The 12,198-nt window shown below is 33.9% G+C and overlaps 1 protein-coding gene across 1 annotated transcript; it reads right to left on the bottom strand.

Moving 5' to 3' along the window:
- Nucleotides 1–2,339: 2,339 nt before the first annotated feature.
- On the bottom strand, nucleotides 2,340–3,070 carry LOC147395730 (uncharacterized). The gene has a single exon (XM_086451556.1). It carries the CDS (start codon nucleotides 2,891–2,893, stop codon nucleotides 2,573–2,575), a length of 321 nt encoding a protein of 106 aa, XP_086307682.1. The 5' UTR covers nucleotides 2,894–3,070; the 3' UTR covers nucleotides 2,340–2,572.
- Nucleotides 3,071–12,198: the final 9,128 nt, after the last annotated feature.

Here is a 12,198-nt window from a genome sequence, read left to right as displayed (position 1 = left end):
AAATGGGTCGAATATGGTACAATATCCATATATCTGACTCAGATTGGGGTTAAATTTAGATCCATGCCTATATCCGCTTAAATCCAAATATATATTGCTTTGAAAATTATATTTTAAAGTTTTTCAAGATACCTTTTCCACAACATGGATTCGTATGAGATGAAGAGTATAATGATAAAATAAAATACTATTATAAGCTTCCAAAGATGTAAAATGTGTTAAAACAATACAAATTCTAAAATTATCTAACCTGACCTGACCTTGTTGAGTTGATTTTTTTTCCTCGATAATTAGGTATCCCTGTAGACATTGGATCAGATCCATATCTAATTTTGGTCCAATCCATAGACCATGGTCTTGTCCAAGGACTAGTCCCGAGGCACATGCAACTCCCGCACCAGGTAAGTGAGGGTGTGTCCTCATGGGTGGCCCCTGATGAATTAATGCTCGTATTGGGTATTGAACTTGTGATCTATGACCATTAATTGTTTATCTGTCTGCAATTGTCATTAAGCCAATCCCTCAAGGTTTATTGAGTTGGGTTTGGATATGATTGTAGTTGGTAGGATCCAAATTACTTGTAGTTGGAGGGGATAAAAATCTCTTAATGTAATGTACGTACGAACCATGGTTTTAAAACTCGTTTTGACGTCTGGTCGCAGACAAAATTTTCGATATTTTTGAGACATCTCGTTCAACAATGAGAAAAATGAACGTGGGTTTTAAATCTCGTTCGACACATTGACTTGTCCGTCCGTCTCGTTGCTGGGCGATACGTCTCGATCTCGGACGAGTTTTGAAACCATGGTATGAACATTACAAATCAACGAGATTAAGAATAGGCTATATTTGCACTTTCGCTTGCATTAAGATGCGTAACATGTTTTAGAAGAAAACACACGAGAATAAACCCAATAATTGATTGATCTTCTCCACCATACGTGTCTCTTGCCACTGCAATATTTTTTCAGCCTTGAGCATTTATGCTCTATTGGCGTACATTTGTGATCTCATCTCCTCCAATAATTAACCTCTCTATTTTTTTCTTTCAAATATCACCTTAGTAAATAGAAACAAAAGTAATAGATATGGTGTGAAACTTATATCATATTCCCAACTGTCGTGAACCCTATTAGAAATAATCCACATTTGGAGTAGAGACGCCTTATATGGGCTTCATTGGTTTGAATTATATTTTTAAGAGTAATTTTAGACAACCTAACTTAGAAGTTGGTTATTAATTTCTCGACGTGATATGTGTACGGTCCAAAAGATTGTAAGATTGCAAAAGCTTATACCTCCATGAACAATTTTCTCATAAAAATATTTCTATAGAATAATAGACTGCAAAATTTACTAATATTATAATTCCCTTAATAGATAGGAATCTAATGTTTTGAACCAATCTTATCGACTTGTTGATTGCATATTTGTCGAAAAACACAATTGAATCCAATTCCAAATGTGTAGCCTTTATAGATGTTGAAAGCGTTAGGGAAGCAACATGTGACACCACCAAGCAACAAATTTAAAATTTTCAAAATTATTGAATAAAATGAGATTTTGTCAACCTAAATACAAAGTTCACAAAATGTGTAAATTAGTGTTAAATAGATTGTAGTTTTATAGTGTAGCAGAAGAAAAGAAGACCTTTTGGGTTCTGCTATATGATTGGGTCTTCTGATTGATGATCATTTGTAAGATACAACCGTCGTGATCAAGATTCGTATTGAAGTCTAGTGTGGTCGACTCGCACTTGATTATAACTCCAACTTAGATATGAACTAAATTATTTTAATGCTTATGGTAGACAAAATCATATTTAACCTTAAGATAATTGAAGTATCATGCTATAATGCTTGATGAGTCCTCTCTAATGGAGTGGGCAACTGACTTTTTTCTTTTTCTTTTTAAAAAAAACTTCTATTTTAGATTTTTTTTTTTTTGCAATAAATTGGCAAAAAATAAGGAAAAAAGAAAAAAAAAAAGAAGAAGAAAAGGAGAGAGAGATTTCAAACTGCATGTTTTAGTAAAACATAACAAGCAAACCCATTCTTAGATTAGATTAATACCAATTTAAACTTTTTTTGTTCCTCAAATAATAAATTCTGATATTATGTATGAAGCAACTGAAAATACAAGAACAAAATTCATTTTCACTAAAATGGAATTAGAAAACCCCATTTGAAAAAATTCTTTTTTGGTAATTTCACATTAACCGAAAGCTAAATATACACAAAAAATGTTGTTAAAAATAATTAAAAAACAAGACAAAGAAAATAAAAATTTTGATGGTAAGGCAAAATAAAACAACTCAAAAAATAGAAAATTCAAAATGGTTTCATTCTTAAATGTCATTTTTATTATAAAAGAAAGAAGTGTGCTCCTTTTGGTAAGTCATCGAAATTCATGCGTTGCAAATCTCGATGATACACTGATTCTCCCCCTAGAGATGATGTAAGACCATACCCACATTAAGAAAAGATCTAAACCCATTGAACACCTTCCTTTGTACAGCACAAAGAGAAGAGAATTAGTCATGAAAGGCCAAGAAGAGAGTCTTCTTATCTCTCTAACTAGTAAAGCTCGAACGACGATTACTCGATTGTGGAGATGACAAGTCTCCTGATCTCCTCCTCAGCATCTGCCTCATCCCATCAGCCACTCTGATCGCTGGGTTCGACTTGAATTTTCGACAAAACGACATGTGAGCCTTCACCGCGTCTTCCACTTCGAATGGTCTTTTCCCTCTGTTCACTTCATCTCTTACTGCCTCGGCGCATAATCCACAAAGCCATTTCCCATCGAATTTCGCCTTAACTTCATTTATGTAGTCTTGGGTACAATCCTCTTTCAATCCACAACACTCACACTTGGCCAATTCGATATCCATTTTGCTTTCTTTCTATTCTTGTAGAAGATTTGATTGAAATCACATTGAAAGGAATTGGATTTCTTCTTTTGATTTTTTTTTCTCACTTGGAATTTGATGGTTCTGTTGTTTCTATAAGAAGTTATGTTGGGATGTTGTGTGAGCTTTTATGGTGAGGGGAAGAGGAGACAATGTGGTTGGGTGAGTCTCATAGTTGGCCTTTTCTTGCATTTAAAAGTCAAGTGAAGGGTGAATCCAATTCCTTTATTAATTTTCTATTGTTTTGTTGTTTTCTTTGGGTAGCTTTTGTTGATTGACAGTTACTTTTAGTTGACATGGCTGCATGGTATGGCCTGGCTTGGCTTTTGCTAAAGTGGTTTGGAGTTGGCTTCACACATTGGTTTGGACTTTATGCATGTGTTGGGTTGTTGAAGAGGGGAAATTTTATAACTTGAATCAATCATAAAAATAAAATAAAAAATCTTTTACGATATCAATATCGGTCTTTAAAGATGAAATCTTTTTTTTTTATTCATGACACATGTTACTTTGAGATATGTATGTTTCATAAGGGTAGTTCAAGGGTCGTATAGGACTTATTGAACTAATTTGCAAGGATTTCCTCAAAGATCTCATGTCCAAGAAGGATCTTTCTTAATTAACATAAAATGAATCTATAATTGTTGAGTGAAGATGGATTTCTTACTAATTGAAATAGAGAGAGATTAACTCCAACTAGAGAGTCTAGACTCTTGATGTGAAGATTAACCCTATGAAGTGTCCCAAGTCTATTGTATAGCCAACAAGACCTGCCCAAAATTTTGGAAGAGATAAATGGAAACATGTTATGTAGGTTTCCATATGCTAATGTATAAATGAGAGGCAAAATTGATGACATACCCCTTGACATGTTGGGTGTTGTGTTATCCGCCTCCGCTCCTAGGTGTTACGTGCTCACATATCGTGTCCCAACTTGACTTGTGATCCTCTTATATTTATAATTACACATTCCCCATTAGATCAGTTTTTTGGGGTAAATGGTTTGTCAACATGGTATCAGGACGCTAGATTCGTATATACCATAGGTTTGAGTTTTCTTGAAGGAATTTTTCACCCTTATAAGTGAGGGGGAGTGTTGAGTGTTTTGTTATCTGCCTCTACTCCTAAGTGTCACATGTCCACGTATTGTGCCCCAATTCAATATGTTTCCCTCTTATATTCATAATTGTGTCTTTCCCTTCAGATAAATCTTTTGGGGTAAATGGTTTATCAACAAACCTTGATCTTCTATAATTCGCTCTCATTAGCTTAGAATATGAATTTGATGGAGACTGAAAACTTTAAAGGAAGGCCCGAATGACTAGAAGGGAAGATTGAGTGTAATTGTCGAAGATTTTTCTCGAAGATTGGAGGCCAATCATATTGGGCCTAAATGATGGGTCAGGCGGACAAAAAATCCCATTTACATATACATGTATAAGGACGCATACGTACATGGACACAAGGTTATATGATTGCCCATGGATCTTAAACACTAGACATGTTAGAACCATAGGTACTTTGACACTGTATTTTTTAGAAAAATTGGAAGGGTGAAATAAGTTTTATTGTGTCAATCCCAATTAATTAATATTGATTGATGGGTATTAGATGAATTATTAGGTGTTTTTTCTTTTTCTAGAATTCGTTAAATTTCACTCTACATTAAAATCCATATTAAATAATCTTTTTAAGTTACAAAATGTTTCATTGGATAAATTAATTTAGTGCATTTGAACTAATCAATCTATAATTTAATTTTTTATTTTAAAATTTTCTTGATAAGTAACAAAATATGCAATGACAAGAGCTTATTTGACGTGAAAGCTGTTGTTTCAGGGTATAATACTATACTAAAGGTCCTCGGACTTCCAAGCCTCCAACTGGGGGGTTGAACGTTGTTTTTGGTACGCTATGACTTTTCAACTTCTATTATTTGCTGGGCTAAAGTTCGATGCCTTCACCAACTTGTTATGAGGTCCCTTTTTGTAATTTCACATTTATTATTTGTGATCTTGAGATTTTCCCTTATTTATTTAACATTATTTGATAACTAAGTCGATGCCTTCATCATAGAAAATGATACGGAGAAATTGCATTTAAAAACGAGTCTTGATTTTCTGACATATGCCCCCAATGCTCCCTGACATGGCATGGGCTAGAACCACATATCTTTTCTTAGGGTACACAATTGCACAACCCCGAGAAAAAAGATCTATGGTTCTAACACATGCCATGTCAAGGGGTGTATGTCAGAGGGGGGTGATAGAAAATCATTATTCTTTAGAATTTGATTTTAGATCAAATGGCCATAGTCAATCCGATTAGGTTGATGTTGGACCTAGAAGTCATCATGGTGGGCCATATCCCATTTGCAGGTTATGGCTCACAAGATTAGATGAAACAACAAATTGCATAAAAACATTAAAATAAGAGTAATGGTAGTTGGTATGGTTAATTGTCATTATCAAGATGATTATCATTGATATCATAATTGACTTGTTTTTGACATATGGGGGATATAGGTGGGCCCCACTACATTTTATAGCTTCATGTATGATTTATACTGTTTATGGATGATAATCATGATCTATAGGAGTCGGGAAATAAAAGACCTTAATTCTTCAATTCTTCTTAAAATTTAAAATATTTTTAGGACGATGATATTACAACATTATGTTATGCATATAAGGTAAATGTTGAAATAACATTGAAATTGACATCGTTTCACATATTTTGTTCACGTGGATGTGTGTACAGAACCATAGATGCTTTTCATCGAGATATGAGTGAGAAGCATCTACGGCTTTGTGCACACCAATGTGTGAAACGATGTCAATTTCAATGTCATTTCAGCACGACTCTATTAATAATAAACACCACAATAATTTTATCATATGGGGTGATAAAATTACTTATGATGTGTATTCATAACATAATGGTGTGGTAATAACACAACCCTTTTTTAATGAGCTACTCTTAATACACCAACTTTTACTTATAACAAAATCACTTGTGATGTTTATTCATAACATAATGGTGTGTTAATAGAATTTCTATTTTTTTTAATAAAAAAAAAAATTACCATCAGTAGATGCAAATGGAAAGCCCTCCTTGGGCATTTAGTGCTCAAAAGCATTAAATTTAATAACTAAAATACCCCTTAATGTATTTCTACGATACACAATTAACGACCCAAAAATCTAAAACTTGTAATATAATAATTATCAAAATGATCAAAATACTTATTTCTTAAATGCACTTCTTAAAGTGCTGTTACCAAACAATCAATTGTACAAAAGCACATCCACTAGAAGTATGTCTAAAAGCTCTTCTGTGAAATGCACCGCATTCCCAAACAAGTCCATCGACAAAAAATTCCATCAAATATCCAATTCATACCCAATTGAAAGATCTTAACCATCTGATTATAGATTGTTATCCTGATAATGATTATGTTCTACTCTTAGGACCACAGACATTGGCCTAGCATGTAAGATTTCTTCATCTGCACGACCCAACATGTGGATTCTTGTTCAAAGGTGTCGGGCGACTTTGTGGCCATGAAGAGCATCGGCCCATAGACATAGGCCTCGACTCTTATCCTGGCATGTTGTGGAATAAAGGACATAGTCCTGTTTCAATGACATTGTACCAATTGAACTGTCATTGCTTCCTACCCCTACCTAAGTTAAGGCCAAACAGTCCGTATTCTTGATGGTTTTAAAGTTTGGAGTTAGTGTCTATAGTTGTTGATGATTCCCTCAAATCGGCAAAGGGCCAAACATGATTGTGAGTCGAGTGGGTCAGTGTGACCCATCCGTGAGATATCATGCAACTTGTGACTAAGATTGAGTTATGAATTTGATTTCTTGTCATAAAACATGAGATTTTCTTTTGTTTTTATTGATATTATGTCGTTAAGACGTAGTCGATTACTTCTCAGGATTCAACGATTCACGTCAAATAATCAGAACCAATACTAAGGAGTCTGATGAACTTTTAATGGTGATGTACCCCACAAAACATAGATACAAAAAAGCAAAGAACCATAACGAAAGAGAATAAAAAAAAGGAAAGAAGACGGAGATATTTAGTTTGTTATGTCTTTGAAAAGCATGATAAGCCATAATTTTGCACGATTATAAATATCATTGAGATTGCGATCATGAATCCCTAGACCTAGTGATGTATATCATAAAAATAAAAGAACGACCAAGAAACGCAAAATTTAAGTGGTTCAACTATGCCTAGGTTCATGGATGAAACATCTTTAAAAAATTATATTTTAATTATATTGGACAATGACTATAACCTTTAAAAAATTGTGGGATTCCCAGTCCAAAATCAACTCTCCCTCCTCTTAATTATGTAAACTATAACAACTTATAATCCTTCTTTTAAAAAATCATATTTGCCCCCCTTAACCCACAAAATTACCCCATTTCGTTATGCCAATACAAAGCTACCTCCAACAGAAGACAAGACATAATTAGTACCACCACTTGATTCTCTCATATAAAATTCATGGAGAATTGGAAGAGACACTATTTTAACAGTTATGTGGGCTCATATGGAGAATTCGGAGTCAATCATGGACAATTTTAAAATACAAGTGAATCGGTGTCCCCATTAAACCAAAAAATGATATTAAATTATTCTATAAAAATCTGAAGCACAAAAGTAGTCCACTTAAAAACTATATGGGCCTCACTTAAATTTCATTTGAAATATAAAACTTGCAGAAAATCCTAACAAATGAGTGCTCTAGTAAAGACGATGACAACAACCAAGAGTATTATTCTTGATATTTATCCATCACCCTTTCCAAGTAAATACTTGGACCTTGAGTCATTGAAGGAAGATATTTCTTCTCAAAAGAAAATCCAATGTGACTAATTTTTGGACCACAACGATCAAACGGTCATAAATTTTTGAATAATGATTTTCTGACACTCCCCTCTGATACACGCCTCCATCATAGAATCGTAGAACATTTGCCTTGGGATACATAGAATCATAAATCTTTTTCTTGTGTATCCCGAGGCAAATGATCTTCGGTTTTGTGATGGGGGCATATGTCAGAGGGGGTGTCAGATTATCATGACTCTAATTTTTTTAGATATAAGCCAACCAGGATATTTTAAATTATTGTCATGTAGACCTTATTATCTACTTCATCTACCTAACTCCCAGTTAATATAGTTAGAGTACGCATACCTTAATATGCGTAATGGGTCCAAGGCAAATAAATGTGGAGAATAACTAACTCAATTTTGAAGTCAAGCTCATCGACTTCAAGATTGGCTCAAAACAAAAGAGTGAACAAAGCCTCACGAATGAATTCATGTTGATCTTAGTAGTTAGCTAGAATTTAATAATCTTTGATTTAGGTTCTCCTTTGTATCATTATGTGTCCATGGTTTTAGCTCTTTATCCATTGTTTCAAGTATATTCAATGATATATGGAATGGGTGTTGTTAGGTACCTCTTCATTATCTAATGAAGTATGTTAAATTTAATGGGTGGGTTTTTGTATTTAAAGCCCTTCACATGGCAACCCACATGCCTTTCTCTTGCCCTTACCTTCCAATTGTGGATTCTCTCCCTCCCATCCGACCAACTCCTCAATTCCCACTTCAATCAATCACTTTTCAATTGAACTTTTCAATCTCAACTAGTGTTTGCCAACAGTGGGACCTCATTTTGAGCCAATGGACTATCACATGGCTTAAATGACACTTCAGCCTAACCCTCTAGAGCTCATGAATCATGACCTCATGGTCTAGAACTTTACATTTACTTTATTTTTATTTTTATTGTCAATGAAAATTTTGAACCGATAAGTGGTTAATGCCCATAAGTCGTGAATTCGATACTTAGTGTGAGTATTAATTCATTAGGGGCCACCCGTAAAGGTGCACCCTCACTTACTTGGTGTGTGTGATGTGCAGGCGTTGCACACTTGCACATCCCCTAGGACTTATCCTCGGACAAGACCATGGTCCATAAACTTGGCAAAGCCCAGATACGGGCTTGGTTCCCTGTCTACATGAAATCCTCGTTATCAATTTTTTTTTTTTAAGTAACTATTTTTAGCTTATCAAAGGCTTTGAAATGGACGGCCACTAAGCTCCCAAATTTAAAATGGTTGATCGAAAATGAAAAAAAAATATTTTTTAAAATTTTTTAAGATTTTTAAAATTTTGTGATTTACGTACACATGGCAACCAATCGTGTTTTTGGGTGCCACATGGACGTTTTCTCCATATAGATAAGTGGTCCTTCCCCCTAGAAATATTAAATTGAATATCTCACAATAGTACTTTTTTTCACCATATAATATACTAACTATCATATCTTTTGTTAAGGTATAGCTTTTTTTTAATCAGTAAACTTGTTTTTAATGAGTTTAGTAATTCAGTGTTAATGGGATTTGAACCTAAATCTCAGGTATTATCACCCAAAGACTTTATCAACTAAACTAACTGATACCCACAACCTACAATTATTTATTATTTATATCTACTTTCAATTTTCAAATCTTCAACCCCAAAGCTCTTCTTCTCATTGGTAGGATCCTTATTCTTGATTGCACAAGTCAAATCATTTCAATTATTTTATATAAAATAATTTATAAATAAAATATACTTAAATTGAAGAGAGTTGATATTTCCACACAAATATTCCTTTATAACAATCAAGCTAATGAAATTCATTGGGATAGGGTGGAACAAATTCCCCCATCTTATTTTTATTTGTTTTTACCCCATCTTCTATAGTAAATTATATGTTCATATTTCTTCAAGTATACGAATATAAGGAAAAGAGGTCTTAATGCTTCTCGCATGCCTGTACCTCTCGTTTTCTTCTTTCCCATAGGTACACATAGCACAGAAATGTCAGAAGATATTTTTTGAAGTTTAACAAAAGATTCGTGATTTTTTGACTCAAAAATTTTCACTCGATCTATACGTGATTGATATGGTAAGGGCATCATAGATCTTTTTCTTCAGGATAAACAAGGAAAAGATCAATGGTTTTGTGCACTTGCCACGTCAACCAAGTACAAACTGGGTAAAAAATTTCGAGTCAGAAAATCATTAGCGTTAACAAATCAAACATTTTATATTTTTTCTTTTTTGAGATAGTTTATTAAAATTACTTTTTATCATTGGTGTTATAAGAAAATGTATTTTTAAAATTTTATCCATTTTTTTTATATCAAGAAATATAAATCTTATTCTTATTCAACATTTTTGTTTTTCACTAAATAGTTTCTATATCTTTATTTTAATTAATATATATTATAATTAATTTTATGAATTAAGATGTTAAAAGGATTCCTTTCCCACCTTAGATTCGTGGGGGCTATCTTATGCTAGTCTTGTGGACTTGTGGTGCCCCAGCAACTCAAATGCTTAGTGGGACCCACTCTCAACCCCTATTATTGGATTGGATTGGAGCAGAGAACATGACAACAACACGTGAGGGACCCACCACGTGGATTGCACAGTCAGCAAGCCACGTGACAGGTTGCTAAAGACCACTGTCCATTTCTTGTTTGGTCTCGACTCGGCTTAGTCAGTCAGCTCAAACCCTAACTGAGCTCTTCGTTAATTATAAGAAAATAAAATATAAAGAAAGATTCCATTGCCACACCATCTTTTACTTAAAGCACCCTATGATGTGCTCTTATCCTTTGCGGATTTTATATGAGTTGGGGCGCTATAAGTAAAAGTTGGTGTGGAAGTATAAGCTCTCGGTAATGAGACATGAGACAGATATAAAACTTAGTTTTAGAACTCATTGAGTCCATCAAATCTGAGGAGTCAACTCGACTTGTTGCTTTCAAGGAGACTCGGGCAAGATTTGGTGAAACCGATTTGTTGAGTCAACTCAATGAATCTTTGGGCTCGTCAACTCAATCAAGTCAGCTTGAAAGTCCATTGATTTGGATTGGAAACTCAACCAAGTTATTTGACTGTATATAATTTTTGTTGTTTATTTAAAATACTAAAATTATTTTCGATCCTTAATTAGAGATTTAATATTTTTTATTTGACTTGTCCAAGTTGACTCAAGAGTTGCCAACTTGACTTGACTTTGATGGACATTCTACACGAGTCGAGTTTTAAAACTATCATATTAACTACAGAGCAATATTACAAGAATAATGCATAAGTGACTTCAAGATTGTACCTCACATCTCTCATCTTGATGTGAAAGTGTATAGGAACCATAGATGGTTTTCACTCGACACTCCAGTACGACTCATATTACAAAGCATCATATCTAGTACAATCACAACGTGGAAAAGCCCATATTCAACGGTCTAAGGCCATCAAATTTCATAAAATTTGATGGACCGAAGGTTTGAATTTTTCATCGTTGAATTTCTTTTTTTGACTGGTCGAAACTATCAAAATAATGAAGGATGGGAGAAATTCAACAGCTCTACACTGTTGAATCTGGGAACATTAAGAATTTTGATGGCATGGACCATTGAAATTCGATTTCTAAAATTCGTGGGCCTTGGCCCGCCAATTTTTCTTGTCAAATTTTCCAGTTTTCACGTAGTGAATCCGACTCATTATCCATAATCTATAGTGCCCAGACTCCATGATCAAACCTATGGGTTCAGTCTCATTGCCAATCCATGTTAGAACAAACATTTAATCTACTTATATATTGGTACATTGGAGGCAAGATTTGATCATCTGCTCATTTTTATATTATTATTCATTAGGGTTTTTTTTTTTTTTGGGTTTTGGTTTTTGTTCCTTGAAAGGAAAATAATTATTCTGCAATTCTTCATCTCATCAACAACACATCATCCACAATCATATTTTACGACAAAATCTCATATTATATGCTGAGAGAATTTAAAAGATAAAAATACAATTTCATATTAAATTATTTTATAAAGATTATTTTAAATGCATTAATAAATCTACCCAGAGATATTTTTGTAAATGTTTTTTTGGTAGCTCAAGGAGTATCCCCACCTTAGGTGAGACTAGTCTACCTGGGCCGCACACACCATCCCACCCTGTCATATCTTACGACATTTAAGTAGTCACATTTCTGTGAATGGACATATAGAGATTTGAAGTCATGACCTAGGGAGCAAATCCAGTCACTTTCTTACCATCTCAAGTAGCTCTTGGTGGGTTATTTTCGTAATTTAAATCAATCACAATATGAGATCATTTATTAGAAATCAAACATTGATTGATCAATGTGATCATGGCCAATGCACATGGTGAAAATGGTCGAACTATCTC

This window comes from Akebia trifoliata, chromosome 8 (genome assembly GCF_017979445.1).
Source record: "Akebia trifoliata isolate Shusen 1 chromosome 8, ASM1797944v1, whole genome shotgun sequence".
Lineage (NCBI taxonomy): Eukaryota > Viridiplantae > Streptophyta > Magnoliopsida > Ranunculales > Lardizabalaceae > Akebia > Akebia trifoliata.
Note: the sequence above shows the minus strand (reverse complement) of the source record. Positions and strands in the feature narration are given on the sequence as shown.

Bases quoted from the DNA above. Each gene is read 5' to 3' on its own strand.
- LOC147395730 (XM_086451556.1), bottom strand. From the start codon at position 2,893: ATGGATATCGAATTGGCCAAGTGTGAGTGTTGTGGATTGAAAGAGGAT.